Source organism: Alligator mississippiensis, chromosome 1 (assembly GCF_030867095.1).
Source record: "Alligator mississippiensis isolate rAllMis1 chromosome 1, rAllMis1, whole genome shotgun sequence".
Lineage (NCBI taxonomy): Eukaryota > Metazoa > Chordata > Crocodylia > Alligatoridae > Alligator > Alligator mississippiensis.
The window spans coordinates 118,105,444-118,132,520 of record NC_081824.1 but is presented as its reverse complement, the minus strand read 5'-3'; the positions used below and the strand labels follow the sequence as shown (position 1 = coordinate 118,132,520).

Below are 27,077 nucleotides of genomic sequence, written 5' to 3'. Positions count from 1 at the left end.
GGAATCTCCATGCTTGGAAACTTTCAAAAGCAGGTTAGAAGGACACTTGACTAGGATGGTTTAATCAGGAATGGTTCTGCCTTGAGCAGGGGCATGGGTGACTAGTGCCTCCTGAGTCGAGGCGGGGGCAATTGCCCCCCCACCCCAGCAGCCAGTCAGTGAACGGGGTGGGGGGGAGGTCCTCCTGCAGTCAATCACACCGACTGGGGGGGACTGATTGCGCTGACCAGGGGGTGCTCTCAGGGCGGGGCACCAGCGCTCCCACCTGCCCCACTGCCCATCACCTAATTGGGGACTGCTGGCTGTCAGGGGGTGCACCAGCACTCTCAGGGTGTGCATGTGCACCCCCATGCACCCCTTATGTATCACCACTGAGCAGGGGGTTGGACTAGACCTGGTGAGGTTCCTTCTAGCTCTGGTTTCCTATCATCCTATGAAATATTAAGACAATCATATTTGTTTTACCCATGAAAATCAGGGGCCAGATACTCATCTAGCAAAATTGTTAAAGCATCCTGGATTTTTACCAGGTTGGGGCAACACATACCAGCTGAGAATCTGACCTCAGGAATCTTAAGGGCAGCAGTCAAGATAATAAAATATCAGTCTCTTGATTTATAAAATCCATAAAAAAATGTAATAAGATGGAGAACACATCTTTCTATAACACTGAGTCTGAACATTGCACATTTGATAATAACCATAACTAGAGTGCATCACATACCTATCATCTTACAGGTAGGAAGTACCTTTAGGTCACCAATCAATTTAATGTATCTGCTCACGTTACTTTTATTTTCATGCTTAGGAAATCACTAACAAACACTCATGTCAGTGTAAATGTTATTGACTTCGTTAGGGACCAAGCTTAGCCCCTTAAACTGAAAAAAGTTATGTAGTTTCACTATACCTATCCATACATTCTTCTACCAAACTGCTGTCTTCCAGTTTCCAACATCTTATTCCTCCTATAGGACCAGTGAAAAACCCTTTTCCCTATGTCTAATGCTAGAGGAAAACCATTGCTCTACAGGTTGTACTCCATCAGGCAGATTTGCATTTTCATCAGTTTTACTAGTAACTCTTGGAATACCCAAAAGATTCTCAAATTTGAATAAGAACCAATAATGTCATTTAGGTAAAGAAAGAGACTGTTCTCAGGCAAAAACTGATCGATATTGTTCTAAAATACTACTCGATATTATGTAATTTTTTGCATGATGTTTGTGTCAATGAAGATCCATAGGAATAAACAGTTAATGCTCAAAACACCTCTTGGTTACTTTACAAAACAATAATTACCCTCTTGAAACTCTTGAGGATTTCCCACAAGATTTTTGAAGCACAGAATTAGTGTTGTGGTGGCTGGTATAATGACTGTTCCACAACAAAGAATGAATAGTCTATCAAGTCATCACCCTCTGGGAGCATGCTGCCCTTTGTGCATGAGTTAGACCCACAAATACCATATCCATCAACACACCATCCTCTTTTCCTCTTCTGCTTCCTTAGCATTTCCTGTAGGGCTGAACTCTCCAAATAGGGTCCTCCCTGACAATAGGCATCATAAAGTTCTATATTAAGAGTTTACAATTTACTGTATCCAGAGGCATTACTGACAATTTTGGCGTCCTGGGAGGCACAGAGGAGAGCCGTTGGTGTGAGGTCTAGTGAGGTACTGACTGTATCTTACTCTTTCCACAAAGGCCTTGTGGCCCAGGTAAAAAGGTGGAAGAAACAAACTAAACATTCTCCCATGACCTACAACACTAAGGCTTAAAATTGTGGACTTTTCTCTGTACTTTCAAATGGCACAAGGAAAGGTTAAGTTTCTGTTTCCCTGTTTTGAATTCTTATGGTCTCTGCTTTCTGTCACAGCCAGGACTATAGCTGTTTCCCTGTGGTTTGTATTATTTCTGACACAGGAATTCAATTGCTGTATTTGCACTCAGGGTAGCAAGATACAGCCCAGTTGTAGTGATTTCTCTGAATGGTGTCTAGAGATGGGTAGAAAGATACTGAACAGAGAAGCCCAGTCTGTCTACTTGGAGTAAACTTGGCTGTAGTAGGATGTGCTAGCACTGCTGCAGTTGAGGAGCAGGCTCAGCAGAGGGAACCAGAATGCCCCTGTCCTGTCCTTCCTTTCCTGCCCCCCATGGATCTTTGCCCATAGAAGCAGGGCAGTCCTGCCTGCCTACCTTTGTGTATGGGTGGGTAGGGTTGAGTTGAATGACGCCCCTCCCTGGGATTTTTGCCATGGGAGGTGCAGGGAAATTCTTTAAACTGACTTTGGCACTTGATCCTGACTTTGACTTCATCTCTGTACTCTTGGCTGGTTATTCCTGGCTCTGAGCCCCTGCTTGTAGAGGTATAGCAGGGCAGCTCCATGCATGGTGCAGTGCTGGGCTGCTGTTGTGCAGTTTGTGGTAGCATGTTCAGCTATTACTCTGATGATAGCTATTTTTGTGCTCCTCCCTGCCCCTCAGTTATGCCGCTTTGTTTGCTTCTGTTCCTGTTTTAACCTGCTGACCTAAGCAATGTCATTCCCTGATTTTGCCTTGACCCTTGGATTAATATCCTGACCTCAGACTGACACTCAGCTTGACCATAGCTTCCACTCCAGTAACCCCCTGTGTGATCCATTTGAACCAACTGCCTACACCCTGGTCCACCCAAACAGTTTATACAGACTAAAATAATACAAGGGTTCATGGTCTTCTGGCTCCATAGATTTACTTGCAGGTGCCCCTCTCCATAGAGGATTTGGTAACTGACTTGTGGGAAATGCACATCCAGATGGATGCCCTGCAGGTATAGAACAAGTTCATGCAGACTCAAGTAGAAACCTTGCAACATCTGTATACAAACAAATCCTTGAACATAGTTATTTCCATTAACTATATTTTTATTTCTCATTCTATTTACTAGCCCTTCATACTACCATCGTGTGCAAAGAATGATGTTCAAACTCTAAATGTGGAATGCTCTGTATGTCTGGGATAAAGTCAGACCTTCAGCTTTATTTCAAGGCAGATGTTGGTGCTTAATCACTTTTGTGTTATTTATTTTAAAGGTTTTATGTATTTATATTTTTTATTTATTTATTTATTTTAAGCTAGCAATGGATGACAATGGCATTTACATTAAAATAACTCCCTTAGAATTATGGTATTATGAGCTCAGTGGTACTTAATCCATGGATTATTCTTGGTATGATAAAAGCATTATATCTCTATCGTTCCTGTCAGCTTGTGATGATTAGGACCTCTAATACATGGATTATTGATGTGATCTATTGTGGCCCATTGTGTCAACACATACTTAGGAATCTGTGCTTTGTACACATGAAAGATTTCATCTGGAGTTGTTATGGCCTATTGTGACGCTTGAGATTTGTATTAATTTAGCATGCATGCAGATGAAAGTCTTGTACCTGTATGGCAATCTAGTCTGAGGACATTTTCAGGAGCAAGTGTTTAGTAGTGAATATTTCATCCTTCTTCTTTTTCAGGGCTATCTATGCATTATACTACATATTCACCTCAGCTCTGGCAGTAGAACAGTCCCAAGAAGTTAGGGCATAATCCTACAAATATCCCAGGGATTCCATATTTTGCTTGAGGTCTTTTTCACGCCTAAGTTATGTTATTCGATGGTTTTTCTTTATCCTAATATTAATACCGTTAGTTTTTTCTCAGAAAAAAATCTTACAAATCAACAAAGCTAATGAAATTAACATGGCTACAGAAAACAGTGGAAAAAAAACAGTATATTTCTGCATTTCTGAGGAACGTTTATTTTTTTCAATTTTAACAATTTATAAGTAATGTGAAAATTTGCACAACTTCAGTGGATAAAAGTTTTGCTGGCTGTCATCATCTGAAGACCTGGGGACAGGTATATTACAGTAAGTTTACTGTTGAATTTTTAAAGGCATTAAGGGTTTATATATTTTTTACTAAGCACATAGAAGTACAACTTCGTATTACATATGCCAGACTTGCAAAATTATGTATCTGCAAGCCATGTTGTTAAAAAAAAACCCTTAATTTTATGTTCAGATATTGTATAATAAGCTTTAGCTTTTCAGAAAGAGCTCTGGACTTGTTAATATCAGGCTTGAGAACGATAAATACCAATATTAGCCTAGTTACAGCTATATGATGATCACACCTAGAATTATATTCTATTTTTGCTAATTAAAAGCTCACCTGAAAAAAAAGTACTATGAAGGACAGACCTGAGTTGGAAACAATTTTTTTTTTCCATAAACATTTTCAAGATTTCAAAACTGTTCTCCTTCTGTATTGTGTTAAAAGTATGACCTTTCTCAATTCTTCACAGAAGGCAGACAATGAGATAGAACATTCTCCTCATCCCAAATATATAATGCCTGGTGGTTAGGCAATTGTATGTGTTCTGGGGTACCAGATACAAGTCTGCCATTCCCCATTTTTGCATATGAATACCTGAATCACCAGGCTGTGATCTCCCAGCCAGCTCAAATGAAAGATGGAGCTGAAGAAAATTCTGTCCTCCTTATAGTGTGCAGCAATTGCTACCAAGCTGTAGTGGTTGTGGGGATAATGAAAGTTCTGAGAAATTTTCATATCAACTCACCTATTTTATTTTAGTCAAAAAGCAAAAGTCAAGAAAAAATTAAGGCAATACATACTTCCACACATCAAATCTCTTATGAAAAGATGGAAGGACTCTTACCTAGCATGCGAACACATTTGGCATTCTGATCAGGACTATCAAATGAGATTTCTCCACACCGCTGTAAAAAAAGAAAAGAGGGGTATAGTTAATCAAAGAATCTGTTGTCTTTATTTCCAATCAGGAATGGTGATGGTATAAAGATAAATCGTTCACTAGCAGAGGTCCTAGTACGAGGCCTTTCCAGTAGTTGTATATTTAGAACGAACATAGGACTGAAAGGATCCTCCCAAGTCATCAAGTTGAACCCCCTCTGTTCTCAGGCAACAATTTATTCCAAAATAATGAAAGTCATCCAGTCCAAACCCTCATGCACAACTAAAAAGCACAAAGGCAGAAACATCAGGGACAGCCTACAACATGCCGTAAGTAAAAGCAGCAGAGATAAAGGCACTGCTAACATCTTTCCAGTGCACAATGGCAGAGAAATAATTGGTTAATAAACACTCAAAGGATCCTAAACAGAGGAGTACTTCCCATGCTACACAGGAAGGCAAAACCACAACTGTCCTTGCAAATCTGACCTATGGGAATGTCTTTCTTGCCCCTTTTGAATATAAATTCCTAAAGATACATCTCCAATAGTTTGTCCTTATATTCATTTGATTATACCATAGGGAGATAAGGACATTTATTTCCATAAGACTAACATTTTTGAGGAGAAATTGTAATTGTAAAGCACAATTAATTTATAGCACTCCATGGCTTTGATCATTAATAATCTATAGAAGCCTATGCAGTTTTCATGGGATATATTTAGGCTGACCATATGGAAATCCTAGAAATGCAGGACATTACCTGGGAAATCTGGGACACTGTTCCCCTACCCCCTGCACACTCACAAGTCAGCAGGGGTGGGGCTGTGTGCTGGGCAGGCAGCGGTGCCTACCTTCCCAGCTACAAGACTGTCCATGCCACTCCAACTCCCGACCAGACTGCAACCCGTGCCCCCGGACACCTGTTATAATTCCCAACAGCCAGTCGGGACCAGCCTCTGAAATCCAGGATTGTCCCAGCTAAACCAGTACACAAGGTCATCCTATCTATCTATATCTCATGTAATACAGTATACTTTTTAAAGGATCCTATTCATACTACAGAGTCCTTTATTCTCATACTTAGGAAGCAACTGGCTTTCAAATTCTTGAGAACATGATTTATAGTAAATATGAAAAATATAAGCATGTTTTTTAAAATGATTTTGAAGAAAAGTACACTTTCTTCCACTTCTTTTATCAAAATAAAGATAGGCTTTTACAGTAATACTAACATGTTAATGAACAGTTAAAAAGAAATGTAAAGTTATTTTTCTCTGTTTTTCATAAAGGAAAGCGAGGCACAGGATTTATGTAACTAACTCAAGGTCAGAGAATAAGTAAGTGTCACAGTTAGAATTAGAGTACAGGAAGGAGTCCTAGGCAGAGACAATTGCTACTATATACTTGGGTCCTATGCAAAGAAATGCATAGTCTTATCTTTAAATTGCTATTCGTCTATAATACTGGGAATAATACAAAAGCAAGGGCAGCTTAGGGGTCTTATCCAACTATCCATCTATTAAAACCACTGCAAAGACTCCTGCTGACTTCAGAGGTGGTTAGACTGGTGTCTTAGAAAGATCATTATTTCTACGTTGCTCTATCCAGGCCCATGGCAATAGGTTAACTAGGAGTAAATTTAAGAACTAAATCATAAACCAGCAAGGCAAGAGGGCACCTCATGTTATTCTAAATAATTTATAGTCTGGAGTGCCAATATATCCAGGACACAGCAAAAGTGATCATTACTGAGCATTTCTGACTAGGCAGTCAAACTCCCTCTTCTCCTTTCTGTTTTTCCTCTCATTTAATTTCCTTTGACATTTTCAGTACCTTTTTTATGTACAGTGAAATAAGTGCCTTCACTTGTATTGTTTCATACAGTGACTGTTATAGCAGGGACCTGAACTATAAGTCATCAGATAAATAGAAAAGGCTTAAGAGAAGATGATACAGAGCAATAGCACCATAATTAGAAGAAACACTTGGAAACAGCCATTTTTAAACTATGCCTTGCCTCCCCCACACCAAAACAAATACAAACAAACAAACAAACAGCCCTACTCCCACGTCCTGCCACTTCAGTACATTTAAAATGAGCAACCCGATGCCCTGTATTAACCCCCCAAGCTTGCAGCCTTCTCCTTCAGCGTGTCCTCCTGAAAGATTGCAAAAGAAAAAAAACACTAGTATTTCAAAGAAAATTATAGGAAAGTTCCAGCCCCAGTTCCTTCACAACAGACTCAGAAATGTGCTTTTTACCCCTTGGTATACAGAATTTAGGCATAGCTTTCCTATCTCAAAATTGTCCAGCTCTTCCTTTCTCCCAAAGATCAGTGCATTTCATAAAATATAGGGGATGTAACAAAATGCAGGAGAGCTCAGTGGAACAAATTCTCCCTGTCCCTCAACTATGTAAGGTGCTTCCTTCCCCCATACACAACTACCTATTCTAACAATGAACCACAAGAACATTTTTCAACCACACCTGCACCTGCTTTACATCAGTATTGGCTTGTCTACAAGTGGAAATAGACTGGAATAGCTGCAGAAGAATACTGTATCCTGCATAGGTTTTTGCTTAGCATAAGAGTTTATCCCAGAATATATCCCAGTAAACCTTGGAAGCACACTATTCTGAAATAAGTTAACATCTGGCATGGAATAGAGTGCCTACCTGGGAAGATATTCTGGAATAACTGGTTACAGGACAGGCCAGCTATTCTAGTCAATATTCCCATTTTGTTCAAAGAGTACTTTATTTCAAAAGTATTAATTTGCTGAAGGCAGTTGTTATTAATTTACCAGTATTTTACTTTGTTTATTCTTCCTAATTTGAATGTTCCTACACAGTTAATTAGTCATCATAAATCAAATTCCCTTTTCTATATAAAAGACATTATATAAAAGACATTCAGATATGCTCTACTATATTTATGAATCATGAGGAACATTATTGACATCAGAAGAGTGAAGAGGCTACAGCTCTGAGGCATGAGTGTGAGCCCTGCTAAAGGCAGCCCACAGTTGACCAAGCAATATATGGGTACCTGGTCAATTAAGCCCCCTGTACATGTGCAGGTAAAGGTGATCTAATGTGCGATTTACACAGTCATGCCACACATGCATTAGATCCCATTGTGCCTTATTGCTGGTATAGGGGTGCCTGATCCTGGGCTCCCCCTGCACTGGCAAGAGGCACGCTCCTACAGGTGAATGCCCCATGCACCCCAGTGAAGGGGCTCTCAGCCATGAGGGCACCCCATGCACCCTCAGGGTGGGGGGATTGTCACTGCAGTGGTCCCCCCACTGCAGGGACTCATGAAACCCCTAGGGTGGCAGAATCATCTCTGCAATGATCCTTTCACCCTGGGGTTTCATGCACACCAGGGGCAGAGAGATCACTGCAGGGGTGATCCTCCTGTCCTGGAGGCTTCATACACCTCCAGGATGGGAGAGATCTCTGGGAGGCATGCTGCAGGGACCCTGTATGAAAGGAGCTCGGAAGCTGTGGATCTCTGTGTCCCAGCAGCTGTGGGGTGCTGCTGGGCCCCAAAGTCCACAGCTGCTGGGGCTAAGAGTCCTCAGCAGTTACAGGATTTGCAGCCCCAGCTGGGCAAGGTATACCCCTGCAGCTGAGAGCCCACAGCTGACAGGGCTCCCAAGAGAGACCCTGCTACACATGCAAATTAAAGCCAGCTATAATGTTAGTATGCATTTTCAAGGTCTAACTTTATAGCTGGTTGGAGCTTTTTATTGTGTGAGAAGTACTTTGTACATGTAGCTGGCCTCCAGGTAATTGTTTAATTAACCAGTTAATTGCATGATACTTGTAACATGTAGAAGGGCCTTAGGGCTAGAGAGTCCAAAGTGGGTAGAAAGTGATGTTAGGCATATCACTTCATTGCATGCTACTGGCTATTAGAAACTACTGTGCCTTAACCACACTAGTCTGATAGGCTGTGTGGCTCAGGTAGACCTTTAACCTTAAAAGCATAAGCAGAAATTAAAAACATACTGAAAGAGTATTAAATATAAACAACTCTTCAAAACTTTTCCAACCCTGGGGCAAACCTTGCCCTACTGCATACTGCACTAGTAATATCATAACAAGATGGAATTTGCTCTGGGTTTGGGAGATCTGGCTATTGTACGTAACTGTGACAGGGTGGTCTGCAGTAGGACTCCATATGTAGAGTTATTTTCCTGACTCACTTTGGTAGTCAGACCAGAGGAGTCTTAACTGAATTAATTTATCATTTTAAGTCTAAGTGCTTCTCTCAAGAAATGGAAGAAGAAGTCCTGCAGGAGAAGCCCTAAAAATAAGCCAGTCTATGGTCTATTTTGCACTCTTTGCACATAGATTGCTTCAGGGTAGAGCTGGTCACAAATAAATAAATAAGAATTTCCATCTCTGGCTTGGGCTTCCTAGACAGACTACATTTTCCCTGGAGCACTGTGGCAGTTCAGCCTGAAGGAAGAATATAATGAATCATAGGACATATAGTCTCACCAGGAAGGCTCACTCTTGGAGGTGGATAAGGGCCAGGAGACACCCTACCTCGATTCAAAAGAGGCATCATTGCCAATTTAATGTTAAGGTGACCCCAAATTAGATCTTCTTATTTGTTTGGAACCAAGATATTTTAAGTTGGGTTTCCTATTCCAAAATGAAATATTTTATTTTGATCAGTACAATGGACACCTGAGAAAAGTCAACAAAATCTCCCCCACAGAACCTTTTATATAAACAATTATAATAATTTCTTGAAATTAAAATGAATTTCTTGAAATTAATTAACAGAGAATCTTGTTTTTTTATGTAATGTATCTGAAGTCAGAAAGTGAAATACTGACATCTTTATAGTCAGCGATAATTTTGCCACTCATTTCAACATAGCCCAGATTTTGCACAAAGATAATAGGCAAACTGCAGGAAAGGGAAGAATTCTGGACAGTATTTCAGACTGTAAAATTAATTTGCCTATACCCGTGGGACACTTTGCCTATGCACCTGTGGCACACACACTGTAAAAGAACAGATCTTCACTGGTATAAATGGCATAGTTCCATTGAAGTCAGTGGTGTTACCCACTTTTATACCAGCTGAAGATCAGGCCAATACCCAGGGGAAAACATACTGTCTTTGAAAATTCTTGCATATTTTTTACTCAGTCCCTCAAGCATACCACTATATGTTCCAGGCATATCTATATAAGATAAAATTTGAAGTTTATAAGTAATGGTTGCTTTGTAAGTCTGTTACGAAATTGGAAAAAACGCTAATTTTCCACAGAGTCTTCTAAAGTCTCACTAGATCCATAGTGATAGCTTACAAAAGCTTGAAAAGTTTGTAGCTGAAATTCTGATAACCATACAACAGCTCAGATACTTATCCAAGCTACCAGAAAGCTTTGAAGCCTACCAATTTGGGCAGAAAAATCAGACTGGAACAGTCATGAGATTTTCCATTACGTACTGCATTGTACTTGGAAATATCGTGAAAAAAATTTCTACAGCTTTTGGTGCCAATGCACAAAAATGGGAAGAGAAAACAAACTGTTATTCAAACAGTTCAAAACCTCAGGGGGGAAAAAAAATCAGTTAGTATTTGATTCTGAAAATTGGCAAAGATTCATAATAAAGGGTCATTTTTGCTCCCTTTCTCATCTGTATTTATTTGGGTATTTCCACTGATGTCAGCAGATGTTTTCCATGAGTAAGAACTGAAGGCCTTCAGGATTTGATCTTTAGGGTTAGATTGGCACCTTCCCCAAAGAAAAAGGCACTGCACAATAAACTCTGTTCTGGGAGTGGAATAGGATTTGAATTCTAAATTGGAGAGTCACAGTTTAATTCCTGCTTCTCCTTTATTTCAGAGGAGAGGAAAACCACTCCAGTCCTATTTCTGGCTAGGTTTCTTCCCTCCATATGCTAGATCAACCCCACAAGATGGTGCATAGGTGGGGTGAGGGGGAAGATAGAGCAACCATTTTTCCTACTGCCTTCTTATCTATGAAGGAAGGAAAGCCAAAGCTGAATCCAAATCCAAATCCAAATTGAATAGGGCCTGCTTCACACACCCCTACAGATTACACAATCTGGGTTTATATGAGGCACTAGTGGTACATATGTGAACCAGAGTTAGGAAGTAGATGCTGGGTATCTGTTTCCCAGTTCAAAGAGAAAAAGTTATAACTTGTGAGTTGTAAAGATAGAATGTGCCATCTGGTTAATACCAAAGATAGGGCTCAAATTAAATTTCTGGCTTTGACTTTCACTCCCTAGACATTTGTGAGATGCAAGGTCATAATCCAGGTCTGAATTTGAATTTCACCTCTGAGTGAAATCCTGATCCTGGAAGACTTCAATGGAGAAATGTTTTGGTAAGCCAAATTAAGTTTCAGGATCTGAACACTCCTGGACTTCTGGATATTTGAAATATTAATTGAATCTTCCTAGCTTTAGATATTACAGTGTACAATGGATTGTGGACTTGTTGGGATAGAAGCTATCTTTACCTCTTACCCAAGGTAAAGTTTAGAACTCTGGCCACAAAACAAGATTATGGCTACACTGAAGTGTTTAATGGGCTTATGGATGCCCCTGGTATAAATTTCTGTGCATCTTACACAATCACTTAGATGTGATATACTATCCCTTCCAAGAGGATTTACTCCCGAGGCTACCGAACTATTTTTTACCAAAAAAACCCCAAAAAAACATTGGCTTTGGAAAGGACCTGACTGAACCAAAAAGTAGATGGTTAAAAGTAAAATTAGTAAGAAGATTACACCTCCTAGTTTCCACCATACCCAAATGTCTTCCAAATTATACACACTTAAGTCTTGACTATGTTGCTATCGGTATACTTGTCTTTCAGGAACAGCATAACAATTTTCAGTAAAGTGCACTTGAAATTTTTTTTTAATCAAATTGGGGTTTGGCCTTTTATATTCAGGAGAAACTGAAAATTTACTGAATAAGGAAATGAATTAACAGATTTTCCAATTCCACCTTCCTTTCTCTTTGACCAGATATAAAAGATATGGTGCATGGAACATTTTTACAAGAATCCCTTGTTAAAATATTAATAACACATTTGTGGAAAGATAGGCACAACTGGTAAAAACAAAACAAAACCCAAGCAGCCCTCCAACCTCTCCCTCAAGCAGCATATGTGGAACTACCAGTTGAAAACCTATTCCGGCTCACGTTTTTCCTCCTTGTTATTTCATGGGTCTTGCAGCCTGCAAACTGCATCACCACATATATCAGTAATGCATATTTTGCATTTGAATACCTATGTGTCATAATTCTAAGCTATGTAGCAACATGAAATGTGAACCTCAGGAAAAATTGGTCTTTATTTTCTTTCAGGTCTTGGAACACCTAACAGAATTGGAATCTAGCCAATTCCTTCCATTTACATTCTGTGAATGTAATAAATGAATGCTTTCTTTTTTGCAAGGGAGAGGCAAAAATCAGTCAATTAAAAGCAACACATTATGCCAAATGCTCTGCCCAATTACATCAACCTAGGAGTTAGTGTATTTTGTTTCCTCTGTCTAATAAGGACCATACTTACTTGAATACAAGACGAACTCCCCCACTCCTGCCAATACAAGGAAACTTCATTAAATACATTGTCTATCGTTAAGCAGCTGCCAAAAGCAGTACATTCTCAGTAATGGAAGCTAGCTGTGAAGTTGATTAAATACAACCGACATTGAGCATGACTATAAAACACATGGCCCACATTGGGCAAACATACCAATGAGTACCTACCACTTTTTTTAAAGACTTTTTTTGTTCCAAGACAAATCAGCCAAATCAATTCCAAATCCATGAGTCATTCAGCAACTATATGTGGCCCTGCTACCAGCAAGCATACGCCACCCCCGCCTGGGGTTTTAGATGCTTCCAAATCCTTTGGCAAGCATCCTACATGCAGGTGCAAGCCCAGAGACTTGGGGTTCAGATGCCCTTGAGTTTTGCTTACCCTCAACCACATGGCCGCAGGAGCAAGCTAGGGAGGAATCTTCTATTTTCATAAATTCAGTGTATAGCCAAGATCTTCCCACTGGAAGTGAAAATGGGAGACATTGCCTTGGCCAGGGTACCATCCCCTGCCAGAAAAGTGGCTTTCCCCTGCAACTAGGAAAACTGCCTTAGTGGTCATGGTATTTCCCTTGCCACAAGGATAACTTACTATGAGAATACGTTAGACCAGCTCATCTGAATAAAACATATGGTAGTAGCTATGGCACTCAGTCCCCCTCAGTGCTGACTCCTTTTAAAGTCATGGTAAGCCACTACATTAAATGCAATTTTACTTCCTCTTCACTCCACAGCTGAGATGCATCTTTCCCCTTGTCATTTCCAATTATTTTTCTTTCTTCACCAGCTTTAAATGTGTAACAGACATCAAACAGGGCCCCAAACAGTTCACCCAGAATCCCTCTGTCTCCCCCCCCAGCCTGTCACATGTGATTAGTATGGCCCCACCCTCTATGAGGTATAGCCAGAGTGGGTTGCCCTGTGCCTCATCTGGCATATACATTTTTGGAGGATCCCAGGACTCATGACAAGAATACACAGTTCCAGTCATGAGTAGGGAAGCTAATTATCACATGGCTTCTTTGGGAGGTGGGGGGCCTGGAGTACACCCACATACTGAGCATTGCTGAGCTACAGGGTCTCCATGGCTTGAAATTCTGTATGCTCTGGTGGGGCCAAGCCCAATAAACTATGTGGTAAATTATAAGCTTTTTGATTCTGGACTAATATCATGCATATTTGGCATGGGGTCTAGCAGGGCTGCCCACTTTCCCCAATCCTGTTCATTTGCACCATTAAGCCCCTGGCCCAGTGCCTGAGACAGGACCCCAGGGATCAGTGGAGTCCATATCCCAGGAAGCAGCAACAGAGAGGCCAAGGTATTGGCCTACATGGACGATTTGAACATCGTGTGCCGGAACAGGAGGTTGGTCGAGAGAGCCCTGGCACACATGCAAGTGTATGAAGCAGCGGCAAGGGCCAAGGTCAATGTGAGCAAGAGCACCTGCTGGGCCCTGGGCGAGGTCAGAGACCTGAAGTCCCTGGGGGTCTCTGTCCCCCACAAGGGGGTCAGGATCCTGGGGATAGACTTCAACCCAGAGCTGAGCAGCAGGGCAGCATGCGAAAAGACAGAGGCCAAGGTAAAACAGAAACTGGGGCTGTGGCATATGTGTTCCCTCTCCATGGGGGAGGCATGTTGCGCTCGTGAAGGTGGTGTTGTTACCGGTGTTTCTGTACACCACACTGGTCTTCCCCCCTTCCGGGTGTGTTGCCTACAGGATCCAGAGGGCCGTGTGCATCTTCTTCTGGGGCTCCAAATGGGAAAAGCTCATCTGGAAGACCTTGTATAAGGACAAGAGGGCCAGGGGCAGGGGCATGCCACATATCCTCCTGTTCCTGTGGACCAAGTATACGAGCCTGATCTGCAAGCTGGGGATGGATACAGAAGCCAAAACTACTTGCCTGGTGAGGTATTTTGCAGGGCACATCCTGAGACACTGGGGGTATTCACCCCGACTAACCATAGACCATGGATCATGGGGGCACCATGGTTCTATGAGACCCCAAACCAGTGCCGCAGTATGTGCAGCCTGCAGAACGCAGGCCCAGCAACCATGAGAAACCACAGGAAGATCCAGGAGATGGTGAGACTAAAGGACACCATATCGCCCGTGGACCTGCTCCTGGGTGACGCAGGCCAGGCCATGTGGGAGCGCATCCACCACAAGGATCTGTGCAAAGTTCACAAAGACCTGAACTGGCTTATAGCCCACCGAGCCCTGACAGTGAGGGCTTGGAGACATAAAAAGGGCAGTTGGGGAGACCCAGCTGCCTGTGGCCCAACTGTCACGGGGCCACCAAGACAATTGATCACTTCTTCTGGCTCTGCACCTGCACCAAGGAATTATGGTAAAAGGTGAAACAGCTCTGTGAAGTGGTGACCGGCATCAGCTGGCTAAACAGGGAAGTGGTGCTGTACTGGCACCTTGCCAAACATCAGGGGAGCCCATCACCCCGTTTCAACCAGTTTGTGTCCTGCATCAGGAGCACTTTGTGGAAGGCCAGGAGCTTCCTGTTGTACAGACAAATGGACGTAGAGGTAGTGGGCTGTGTGAAAATGTTTCTGAATGAATTCTGGACCTACTACCAGAAATCGGTAGCAGAAGACGGAGAGGACGTGGCCAAAGTCACCTGGCACAGAGACATGTGGCACAGGATCATCCAACTTCCCCCTGCCCTTCCACCCCTGAGTGGGGGCAAAGGCAGTGAAGAAGAGGAAGGGACAAGTGGAACAGAGGACAGAAACAGCAGCAATAAGTCCTCCAATGGACACCTGAGCTGAGCATGTGACCCCGCAAGCAGGGCAGGGGTAGAGAGGAAGTGTGGCCTGGTCTGAGGGACCAGGATGGACTTAGATGTTTTGTGTGTGTTGCGTGCAATGCAGATATTGTAATGGGTTCGGGTGGCCAGTGGCCTTTTGTACAGGTGCAGGTTTTGTAATGGGAGAAGGTTTTCCCTTTGGTGGTGTGATATGAAGAGTGTAGATGTATATATAAGGTTATATATACCCATACACATATATTACAGAGAGAGAGTGAGAGCGAGAGCGACATTTTTACAAAAAAAAAAAATTGGCACCTATACATGGGACACTTAATGCGCAGAAGACTAATTCTACTGCACATTAGCACAGCAGGCAAAGTCTATACTAATGCACAGTAGATTTAGTCTAATGCATAGTAGCGTCACAAAAAATACATTCATCTGTACTAATGTGCAGTAGTACCAATTATGGTGCATTAAGTTAGTACTGGTTATTACAGGTACTAAACTTAATGCACTGCAATGATGGCACATTAATGAACGTATAGACACGCCCAGTTTGTACTATATATAAGTAGCTACACAAGTGATGTTTAAAAAGTGCATTTATGGAATATCTGTGCTAAAACTTGCAGCAGTTCCCAAAAAAGGTGAAGTGCATCAATTCTGGATGAACTAAATTACTACAAGCATGCTTATTTCAAAGTCAGTGTTTTCAGATTTGCCCCTCACTTCCACATACCCAGGGGGAGAAGGGGCTTCAGCAAAAAGAAATTGCAGTAGGCAGATGACAAGGGGGCCATCTGCCCCCACATCCAGATTATTTTCCCCTCTTTAGTAGTGGGGACAAATTTAGGGCAAAGCTCGAATAATTCAATTTTATACCTGAAAATTATAACAAATTTATAAATTTCCCTTATATAAAATCTGATTTTTGGGGGGGAGGTTGTCATAAAAGTGAGGGTCTTTTTATATCTGAGTAAATATGGTGGGTTCTTTAAATCATTTAGAGCTTATTAAATGCATACACTTCACATTTAATTATTTTACCTGTTTAAGTAGCTGTTAACAATAAGCAGCATTTCAATTAATGTAATAAGATGACCTTTTTTGCCTGAAAATTAAGCTGATAAACAAACAGTTTTCAGTTGTGGATGGAAACTATTCTCCTAAACAAGTTATTTAGGTAAAAGCAGCCTCTAAGAGTGGAAAAAGCATTCTTACTTTACTTTGAATAACTCTGGGTTTTCCAATAACTTGCACATAGTGCTTAAAAAGCAGGGTCCAGTCCAAGACCAACAGCAGTTAATGGGAGACTTTTCCTTAGTGAGAGTTGAATGGGGCCGTGCTCCTGAATTACCAAATAGGAAGAGATGTGTTATACTCAATATTTTCCAAGAATGCATTTGATTTTTCTTGACCCTTTACTGAGGTAATATATTTTGTTCCTACTAATAGCGGGAGGAAATGGGTTTTGCAGATTGACATTGTTTGGTTAAAATGTTTAACTTTTTCCTCCCTTTTTCCATTTTACAATGCTGCATATGCTCTTTCATTCTAAGGAGAAAAGGACAAATTCTGAAAACATTTTTGGTTAATGCATTTTGGTGCCAGAGCACACAGAAAGCTTCTGTGCTCCTATGGAAAACTGGGGGGTGGGAGGGGGAGGGAATGAAGCAGTGTGAGGTAACAAATGCTTCTTTCATTTCTTTTCTCTTTTACATTGATTGCTAGTAAATTCAAAAACTTCCCTAGAATTTTGAAAGCAGCAACAACAACAAAAAAGAGAAGAGAACCAAGACGAAGGGTTTTTGAACCCGAAAGCTTGCTTAATAACTATTCTCCAACCATTTGGGTTGGTCTAATAAAAGATATCAAATTCACCCAAGGAACCTTGTCTCCCTTTTATAATGCACCAGTGGATTAAAGTTTATTACATAATAAAGGCACCACTTTAATTATTATATACACACACATGTATAGAGGCATCAAAAAACCAGCAACTTCTAAAGCTTTGTCAGTGTTGTAAAAGAACTGCCTGCAAAAAAGAGAGCTGCAACCCTTCATAAAAAGTTGGTAAATGGCATCAATACACGAATGCCTCTGGACTGGGCTCCCAAGGGAGGTGGTGCTCTCCCCTATCCTGGGGGTCTTCAAGAGGAGGTTAGATAGGCATCTAGCTGGGGTCATCTAAACCCAGCACTCTTTCCTGCCTATGCAGGGGGTCGGACTCGAAGATCTATTGAGGTCCCTTCCGACCCTAACATCTATGAATCTATGAAAATAAACGTTATAGCAATTTCAACAATGGTCAGAGCAAGTGGATTTTTGGCTACAGTTCTCCTCAGTTAAGCTTTTAAAACTGTCTGAAAATGAGACATTGAAGACATTCTAGGTCTAAACGATGAACAAAAGAGAACAAACAGCAAGCCAACATCACTATTGAAAAAAAAATTAAGAGGCTTAAGTATTTCCACACTGACTCAGATCTGTGGCCCATTTAGCCTAGGATCCTATCTCCAGCACCCATTACAACTGATGCTTCAAAGGAGGGTAGAAGAAGCACCACTGTCAGGACATGTGGGGTATTTTGTCTCTCAAGGAAGTGACATCCTAATCCTCCTAGACTTCTACTGAACTGGTATAAAACTGAAGCATGAGTCTCTCTCATTTCCAAAACGCTGGATATCTTTGTTCTTTTTAAAAGTACCAAGTCCCTCTTCGAATTTTGTATTCTTAGCTTCAATGACAACTTGTAGAATTGATTTCCAGTGTCACAAAAGTATTTCCTTCTATTCGTTTTGAATTTGACACGTTTCAATACCTGTGAAAGTCCCCTTGTTCTTGCTATTTTAGACATAGAAAACAGAAGCTCCTGATCTATCATCTCTTTATCACATCTTATTTGCTATTCTTTCATCCTATCCTCATTTATTCAACTATTTTCTAAAATAAATTATCCCAATTTTTTCCATGTCAGTTTCCTGGGGACCTTAATTCTCATTTCCCATCTTTGAGCTCCTTCAAGTTCTGCAACAGTATTTTGCTATATAATGTATAAGAAAGGACAACTTGTTCTGACACTTGTTTTAGAAACTTTTATTTAAAAAAACTGTAGTTGTAATCAAGAGTTTAGCATTTACATGTATTAAATGAGTTCTTCTAATACAACTGCTCACATTAAATTATTTTTTTCTATCAGATGAACAAAACCCCCTCATATTCTTATTTTTTAAATTACCATTATGAAGGATCATTAAATACCTCATTATACACAGTTATAGGTCAAATCTGAGACATTACTGGAAATCCGAACACAGATTAGGCAAGCCATTTTCTATTAAGCACATACTTAAAGGCTATGCTGAAAGACTTTTGCTAGCTAAGGACACACTTAAACATGATCTTAAATGTTCTGTTGAACTGGAGCCCTCTAGCCCTCTATCTTTAGCTTGATATATGGTATAACCTCTTATACATCTCAAGGGGAGCTATGTCCAAATTACAAATTCAGTTGCCATTAAAAACTAATAGCTGCAACCAGCCAAAATAATACACATAAGATTACTAAAATTATTTATATTACAGATTGAACCATGTATCAGTTATGCCAGATTTTACTATGTGGGCTTTCTAACTTCCTTATTTTGAGTCATCATTGGTGTATATTTATTCAATCAAACTTGCAAGTGGTACATTAGCATCTAATTCTTCAATGACAGTTCCTTTGGAGCTCATTTACTGTAGATCAGAAAGGCTGGGCCAGGCTAACTTAATTTCAGATTACAATTTCCCTTCCAAGATTTCCTGGGGAAGGAGCAGGATTTGTTCTGAACTATACAGTTAAGACCTTTGGTCAAATAATATTTCAACATTCTGTCAATGTCCATCTCCAGCAACAACTTGGCAGTGTTGCTTATTCTGGTACTTACTGTGCTGTAGACCTTCAGGCAGTCAAAATAGGAGGCACTACCAAATGAGTAATTACCTTAAATTGAGCAAAAATTTCCCAACAAAACCCATGTTGCCAGAAATCAGCAACCAGTTTGTGGGCTAAATAGCCTGAGGTGAACCCTAAGGCAGTTTATACCCTCACAAACCTGTGATTTACTATGGTTAGGAGTAGTTTGAAATGGATTAATGTTGTTAGAAAATGAACATAACAGCTTAACAGCTTTGTTTTCTTCAGTCAAGGAAAAAACCCATTAATAGTGTGTGACTTCATTACAGGAATCCTAAGGATCTGTCAGTGTTTCAGAATACCCACTTCTTCCCTCCCCTTCTCCCCCACCATTTAAGGTGTTTATAACTCAGGCACTATGAGCTTAAACTTGGACCACACAGTCTCAGCTAGTTTTGTTTTTAATAAAGCAGTAAGTCCCAATTGAATGTGTACTGGCAGACTAGTCAGACAAACCTCTTAGGTATGTTGTGAGAGGCTACAGCTATCAAAGAAGCACATCAAAAGTGAACTAATGCATCTCCACAGTGGTATATTCACATCGTAGCTCAGCTTTATCTTTAATTTTTGGTAATGCAAAATAATTTTCATATATCTTATGTATGTCCTTACACTGCAAAAACTACTTCTTTGTAGAAGCAACAGAGGAAATAAGGAAAAGTTGGAAATACATTTGGTCCCCAACATTATTGATGTAACCTTCAGGTTATTCTGAAGTAAGCTTCATTGAAGTAAACTTCAGGTTATTCTGTATTTAAACTAGCCTCCTACATGTCAGGACTGTCTTTCTTTTGCATTTGCACCTCAGGAGTTTAGGTGTCCTTTTGGCTGCTTTTTAGGAATACAGGCAACTTCAAATTTCACTTCCTAATAATGTTAAAACAAATAGGACTATTTTGTGAAAATGCACCATTATTTCAATTTTATAAGACCAGAGTCCCTTAATATTAACAAACCTTTAAAATTGGACTGCATAATTTGGTCAAATATAGAAAATTGATGGCAACTATGTGTTATGAAGAATGTGAAACCCAGTGGCAATGCATAGGGGGTGCACAAGGGTACACATGCACCCCCTGAGAGTGTTGGTGCACCCCCTGTCAGGCTGCACTCCCTGTTTAGGCGATGAGTAGGGAAGCAGGCGGGAGCGCTGGTGTCCACCCTGAGAGTGCCGGTCAGGGAGCGGGGCTGCCAGCAAAAGCGGCCATGCTGCTTCCGGAAGTGGTTGCAGGACTTCTGGAAGTGGCACAGCCACTTTTTGGTGAGTGAGATCAGTCACCGGGGGACTGCCCCCCTAAGTCACTGACTGGTATCGGAGGGGCATGTGCTCAAGAGGTGCCAGTCACCCATGGTGGAATCAGTTTGTCACATTTTACACTTAATATATGTTCCATCTATTTGTCTGTGTTGTTTACTGCTTGTCTACAAGGAGTTAATTCAAGTTGGGGTTAGCTATCTATCTGCAAGAAGGGAAGGAATTAATCTGTATGCCCATCTTAACCAAAATTGAACAGGCAATGTTGGATCCATTTTCTGTGTTGTGCTAATAAGACCCAGCTGCACTGCCTGGCTTGATAAAGTTTTTTCCAAGAATGTCTCCATTCTTTTGGATAGGGGTTGGGGGGAGGAGGTTAAAGCTCTCTCAAATGTAAGGAAGGGTATTTTGTTCCCAAAAGCTTTTCTAACCTTTCTCCCAACTATACAGTTAGTTCAATAAGAGGTCACCAAAAAACAAGAACAAAAAACCTTGTTTCTTGCATGTTTCCCGAACGATGCTGCTACAACACTCCAAACTGACCCTCTCTCAAGAAAGGCAGACAGAGGTGGGTGAGACTAAGCAAGAAGATTACTGGGAAGAATCTTGCCTTGAGACTTCAGATTATTTCTAGTATATATCAGGTTTACCTAGGACTATAAGTAAAGAAAGATCTCCATGTAGACCTCTTTCACTATAATTGGAAAAGCTTTTTTTTTTATTGACTGTATTCACTACAGTCCTCAAGGGAAGATTAGGGTGGCCTGAACCAGATGGGCCAAGTGGGCAATCATGGGTGTTAAATAAGGCACTGTAGCTCAGAACCACAGTCTAAGAATTGGGAGAATTTGGGGATTTCATGCTCAGAGGTGAATGCAAAAACATTTCACTGCTTAATAGGGGCAGGGGGTCAGATACGATGATCCATTGGGTCCCTTCCGACTCTATAATCTATGAAATCTATGAAACATGGTGCACTCCATGAGTACAGAAGAGACAGAGGTGCAGCTAGCTCTGAACCACAAGGTTTATGTTTTAGCAATACTTCTATTCTACTCACTAGTGACTTAGATAACCAAATCTAAATGGGAAATATGAACATAAGATACTTTTTAAAAGCAACAGGGGTTTTATGAGATATACTGGCATTGTTTTAGTTTACTCGTGCCAATTGCATAGTACAGGCCTGGTGTGGCATATACATAATTATAATTTTATAACTGACAAGCAAAAGATATAAGAAAGGGAAAGCCAATGCACCATTAATATGAACAGTGGGGCATAGCAATCAGGGGCCTTCTACCTAGTAGTGGAGGAGGATTGAAACTGCCTACTAGGTAAGTGTATCATTAATAAGATTACCTTACCTTAAACCATGACTCTAGAGCAGTGATTTTCAACTTGTGGTCTGTTGACCCATGGGGGTCCACAGACTAAGTCTAAGGGGTCTGTGAAAAATGATTGTGATCAATCAAATGTATGTGAATACCCACACTAACAATTCAAAGGGGTCCACACTTCTGTTCAAAATTTTGTAGGGTTTCACAAATGAAAAAACTACAGCTCTAGAGATTAGATTCAGAGATCTTTTGTATTTTAAATGGATCATTTTTAATCTACTATGCTAGCCAGAGCTGATCTGAGCAGGGTGCAGGGCTTGGGGTAAATCAACCCAGGTGAGGCCCCACCCCCACTCCGATCCCACGGGCCCCAGTCCTGAAGAAGGTGCCACTGCCATCGGCAGCGGTGGGGGAGGGGAGGGGAGGGGAGCGAGCGGCTGGATGCGCTGCCATTGCTTGGCCCAGCTCCACACTGCTGCTGCTCCACCCAGCTTTGCAGGGCCCCCCCAAAGTGAGGGGCACTGGGCGGTCACCCCGATTCTCCCCCCACTAGAGGTAGCCCTGATCCACAACTAAAAAAGTACAACATACCATATACAATGGCTTCTAAAAAATCTCCAAGTCTTCTATACAGGCATCTTGACCAAAGTTCTGTGAGCATTTATACAGCAAATGACCAAATGGAAACTATAAAGGAGTATTTATAATGGACTTCTAGCATCTCAACACAGTTCCTGCACACAGAATTATCAACTAATGTCATTTTATGCTAGAACAGTATTTTGAAATGTAAATCAAGCCATGGGACTAAGTAATCTCAGTGAAAATGAAAATGTCTTCCAGAAGTTCAAGTGTAATATGCACATATCCAGTTTCTACAGGCAGAAACTCCGGAGTTGCAAAACAGCCAGCTTTGAAGGGGAAGTAATTTACATTTAACCCATTATGATATCAGACAACTGAGTAGATTCTAACAGTCAAAAATCTCTTAACTATACCATACCCTCAATTTAGTTATTATAATTCTACCATACCCCTTTCGTTCACGAAGACATTAACATCAGCTGGAAACTTATATGTAGATCAGCAAGTCAATAAATTCCTGTAAGTTCTTGGCATTAAAGAACAATGGTGTTCCTTGGCACCTCTGCAACTTTTTGGGCATGTCTACACATGCTATTAATGCTATAAAGATGAAACAGTGCAAAATAAGCCTTCCCTGGGAGCACATCTACACATACTTCCTGTTGGAGGCAAATCTGCCTGCTCTGGCCAACCCTGGCAGACTCCTGGCCAGCCCTAGGATGCTCAGGGAAATCCCAGCCCAGCTGGGGCCTGTCTGGGAGCTGCCCCAAAAGCAGGACAGTTCTCGGCACAGCCCTGGGCTGTGCTAGGAAGCAGAGAGCCCCCCAGTCCTGGCACTGCTCGGCTCCTGGATCCTGTGAGGAGCTGGGAGCTGAACAGTGCCAGGACAGGTACCCCATCCTGGTGTTGCTTGGGTCCCAACTCCTAGGGGGAGCCAGGAGCTGAGAAGTGCCAGGACCAGGGGAGTTCCCTGTCCCCTGTGGCCCCCTAGTGCTGGGGTTGACCAGGAGCAAACTTGCTTCCATTCAGCATCTATACATATGCTACTTTGCAGTATCTACTGCACAGGTAGTTTACTACCTGTTTTTACAGGTAGTAGCTAACTGCACAGTAGACTAATTTACTGTGCAGCAAATGGTGTGCATGTGTAGACAGTGCTGTTTTACTGTGCAGTAAATTAATCTACTGCACAGTAAAGCATCTTGTGCAGACACACCCTTTGCGTATTTTCATATAAAAGTGCAAACTGCACAAACATGGCTTATGTTTTGTCATTTTCAGCAAAAACTACCCCTTAAACACAACAGTAATAGGTACTACATACATATTTAAAATTGGCAAAAGTTCATATTTCTTGCTGTGCTATTTATGGTTTTCCAGGTTACTGTCTTTTGATTCTATACTGGAAACATGAATATTTTCACACTGAAATAAATTCCCAGGAGTACACTCTTCTGGAATTTTCTTTACAGCTATATTTTGTGTGCATGAAAGTGCTGGTTTGAAACAGGTATATTATTACAAACATGAAGCAAAGCTTCTCTTGATATTTCATCTCAATACTAACTACAAGCTCCTCTGCAATTTTCAGGTCTTGTCCCCCTTCAGCAGAAAGAATTAATGGGGCCATTATGTTTATATGGTAATGGGGAACCAACATGAGAAAGATACTGAAAATGGCTCTCCTATTTGTCAGAAAGGGTAAAATTCATTACACAAGTAGCAGAAAATAATAGAAAATGAGGATTGGAAGGGACCTCAGGAGCTCATCTAGTCCAACCCCCTGCTCAAAGCAGGGCCATCCCCAATTATAGCATCCCAACCAAGGCTTTGTCTGCCTGGGTCTTAAAAACCTCCAAGGATGGAGGTTCCATAACCTCTCTGGGTAGTTGGTTCTAGTGGTTAATTACTTCCCTGTGAGCATTTTTCTTAGTATCTAACCGAAAAACTTCCCTTTCTGCAACTTGAGACCATTGCTCCTTGTTCTGTCATTTGCCACTGCTGAGAACAGTCTAGCTCCATTCTCTTTGTAATCACCCTTCAGGTCATTGAAGGCTGCTATTAAATCCTCCCTCAGTCTTCTCTTTTCCAGGCTAAAATATGCCCAGTTCCCTCAACCTCTCCGCAAGTCATGTGCCCCAGCCCTCTAACCATTTTTGTTGCCCTCTGCTGGACTCTCTCCAATTGTTTCTCTTGCTGGCAGATGGCTTTCCCAAGTGATGATTTGCAATTTCATACAACACAAAAAAAGCACTTACTTCTGAAGTGGCTTATTTTATAATTATGGAAAACAACAGGAATGAACAACAATAAAACAGGCTCCGTAGGAATAAAATGGGTCCTGCTCCTACAGATGGAGTTTTTGAAAAATGTAGAAAGTAGGGTACAGATTAATAGATATGAAATGTTAAATAACCCTGATAGTGTTGTGTTATGGGCAGAAATTCACACAGGCCGATAGTGAGACCAGAAAACTTGGGTCCATTTGGAACTCCAATAAGGCACTGAACATGTTAAGGTGAAAAAATCTACTGCATTAGCCCAAGGACCTGCTTACACATTATACTGTCAGCTGTTCAAATGTTGATTGGTGTTAGTGCTAGCTTGGGTTTGGAGCAATTACACATTCAGGCCAACAGGGGCCTAGAGAACTGAAAGGTCCTCCCCCTCCCACAGTCCAGGCTTCCTCCCACTGCAGCTCCCCCCTGTCATCCTCTCCCGACCCTCCTCCCCTGATCTGCACTTACTGGTGGCTGCTCCTGCTCTCATTCTCTTTGAGTCCAGGATCTCCTTGACTGAGTACTTTTATGGCCATGGACCATTATGAGTGGTGGAGGAGGCTGAGATCACTGAGGGAGTGTGTTTTCTGTGTATGGTTTGAATAGGGAAATGTGAAAGACTGGGCAGACTTTAAGTGTTGGAGGGAGCTGCAATTTGAAGATGATTAGAATGATTTGTGGGGTGACATGGAAGGGGCCAATGTACCTGTGATCCGGTTTCTGTGAGGGCCAGTGAATGCGATGATGCTCTACTGACAGCCATACTTTGTCCTACGGAGTAAGCAGGTCCCTCTTACCATTATTTGTTTGTATGTCATTTACATACTTCCTTTCCCTTTTTCAGCTGGGTTTTTAGTATCTTTTGGACTTTGTACACATGTTATACACAGTCCATAGCTGCACTGTTATTGAACGTGATGGGTAGGGCAGGGTGTAACCTGGGGTGGAACTCATAATTAGAAATGAAGGGCATTTGTTCAGTTGAGGCATGCAGAGAGTTGTTATAGGCAAACTCAGCAAGTGTTAGTAGGGGACCTCTGTTGTGTTGCGTAAAAATTGAGGTAGCACCAGAGGTATTGCTCCAGGACCTGGTTTTTTCTCTCCGCTTCAGCATTTGTTTGTGGGTGGTATGAGGACAAGAGCTGGGCATAGACTCCCAGCAAATGCAGGGCCTTGTGCCAGAATTAGGAAACAAATGGGGGTTGGAAGTTATGTGGTCCAGAAGACCATGAAGACAAACCACATGGTCTGAATATAATTGGGCTGTGTCTTTAGCTAAGGGCAGACCTGTGCGTGAGATAAAATAGGCCATTTTGGTCAGTTGGTCCATCAATGTCAGGATGTGGAACATCCATTGGATTTGGATCTCTCTACAATGAAGTCTAGGGAAACAGCAGACCAGGGTTGCTGGCGGGGGGGGGGGGGGGGGAGTGGGTGCAGCAAAACAGGAAGAGGCTGGAGAAGCCCACATAGTTTCTGTTTGGGTTTTTTAATGTGTGCACAAATATTGCAGGAGCGGACAAAGTCTCCAGCTGTCACATGTAGGCAAGACCACTAGAAGTACCAGGCAACTAGTCGATAAATCTTTTCTGTTCCCAGGCAGCCTGCTAACAGTGAGGCATAGCTTATGCAAAGTACGGTGAGCCTGGCCAGACCTGGAGTGTAGCGGGTTGCCAGCTAGCCTGGTTCAAATCAGTCCTTGAGCCCTTTAATTTGGTCACAGCCAGTCTGTCTCTGGGCTCAGAAGCACAAACTATAATGCCCTGGGTTCTTCTGCTTCCCAGGGCTCAGTTAAAAGCAAACAATCCAACTGAACACACCAGTAGCATGCCCAGCAACACAAGCTTCAAAATCCTGGGTTAATCTACAGCACGGGCTCAGTTGCTAATACAAAACAATTCCAAAATAAATACTCCCAGCCAAGCTTATTTCTCACCCTCTGGTCTTCCTCTGAGGAGTCAGTCCTCTCTCTCCCTGCAAACATTCTCCCCCTCTAGGTCCTCCTCCACACTTCCTCTTCCTGTCTCCTTTTAAATCTGGGTAAGCTGGTCAACTTCCTCTCATTAATGATTTACAGAGCCAGCTGTGGGCCCTTAGATGGGTGGCCTGTTACCAGCTGGCTAATTACTCCAGACTGCCAGTCTGCAGCCTGTTACATGGAGGCACGGAGGATCCATCTTAAGTGAATATGAGCCCCTCCCATACCTAGTGGGGCTGTCAAGAGAGAGCTATCTGCTTCCTGGAGGTGAAAGGGGATGTGGCGGGGGCAGGGATTTCTTTGTGGATGGCAACTTGAAGCAGGGTCAGCAGGTCTGTGGGTCACTTGCCGTTGATGATATTGTGTGGCTTTAAAATAAAGCTGAGTTCATTTGGCACCTGTGCAGGATCAGCATCATATTCTATTTTTCAGAACAGCACATCTGTTTTTCTGTTTCTGGACCCAGGTCGATATGTTATTTAGAAATCAAAACAGGAGAAGAAAAGTGCCTAGTGTAGCTGCCTCTGTTCGACAGCTTT

At 41.8% G+C, this 27,077-nt stretch overlaps 1 protein-coding gene across 3 annotated transcripts in view; it reads right to left on the bottom strand.

The window, feature by feature from the left end:
• The window catches only part of PDE7B (phosphodiesterase 7B), a 317,941-nt gene that overhangs the window by 204,165 nt on the left and 86,699 nt on the right, over window positions 1-27,077 (bottom strand). For all 3 annotated transcript variants that reach the window (XM_059713360.1, XM_019479635.2, XM_019479634.2), the window contains one exon: window positions 4,720-4,780. In XM_059713360.1, the coding sequence (XP_059569343.1) occupies window positions 4,720-4,780 (61 nt within the window). The remainder of the gene's footprint in view (window positions 1-4,719; window positions 4,781-27,077) is intronic.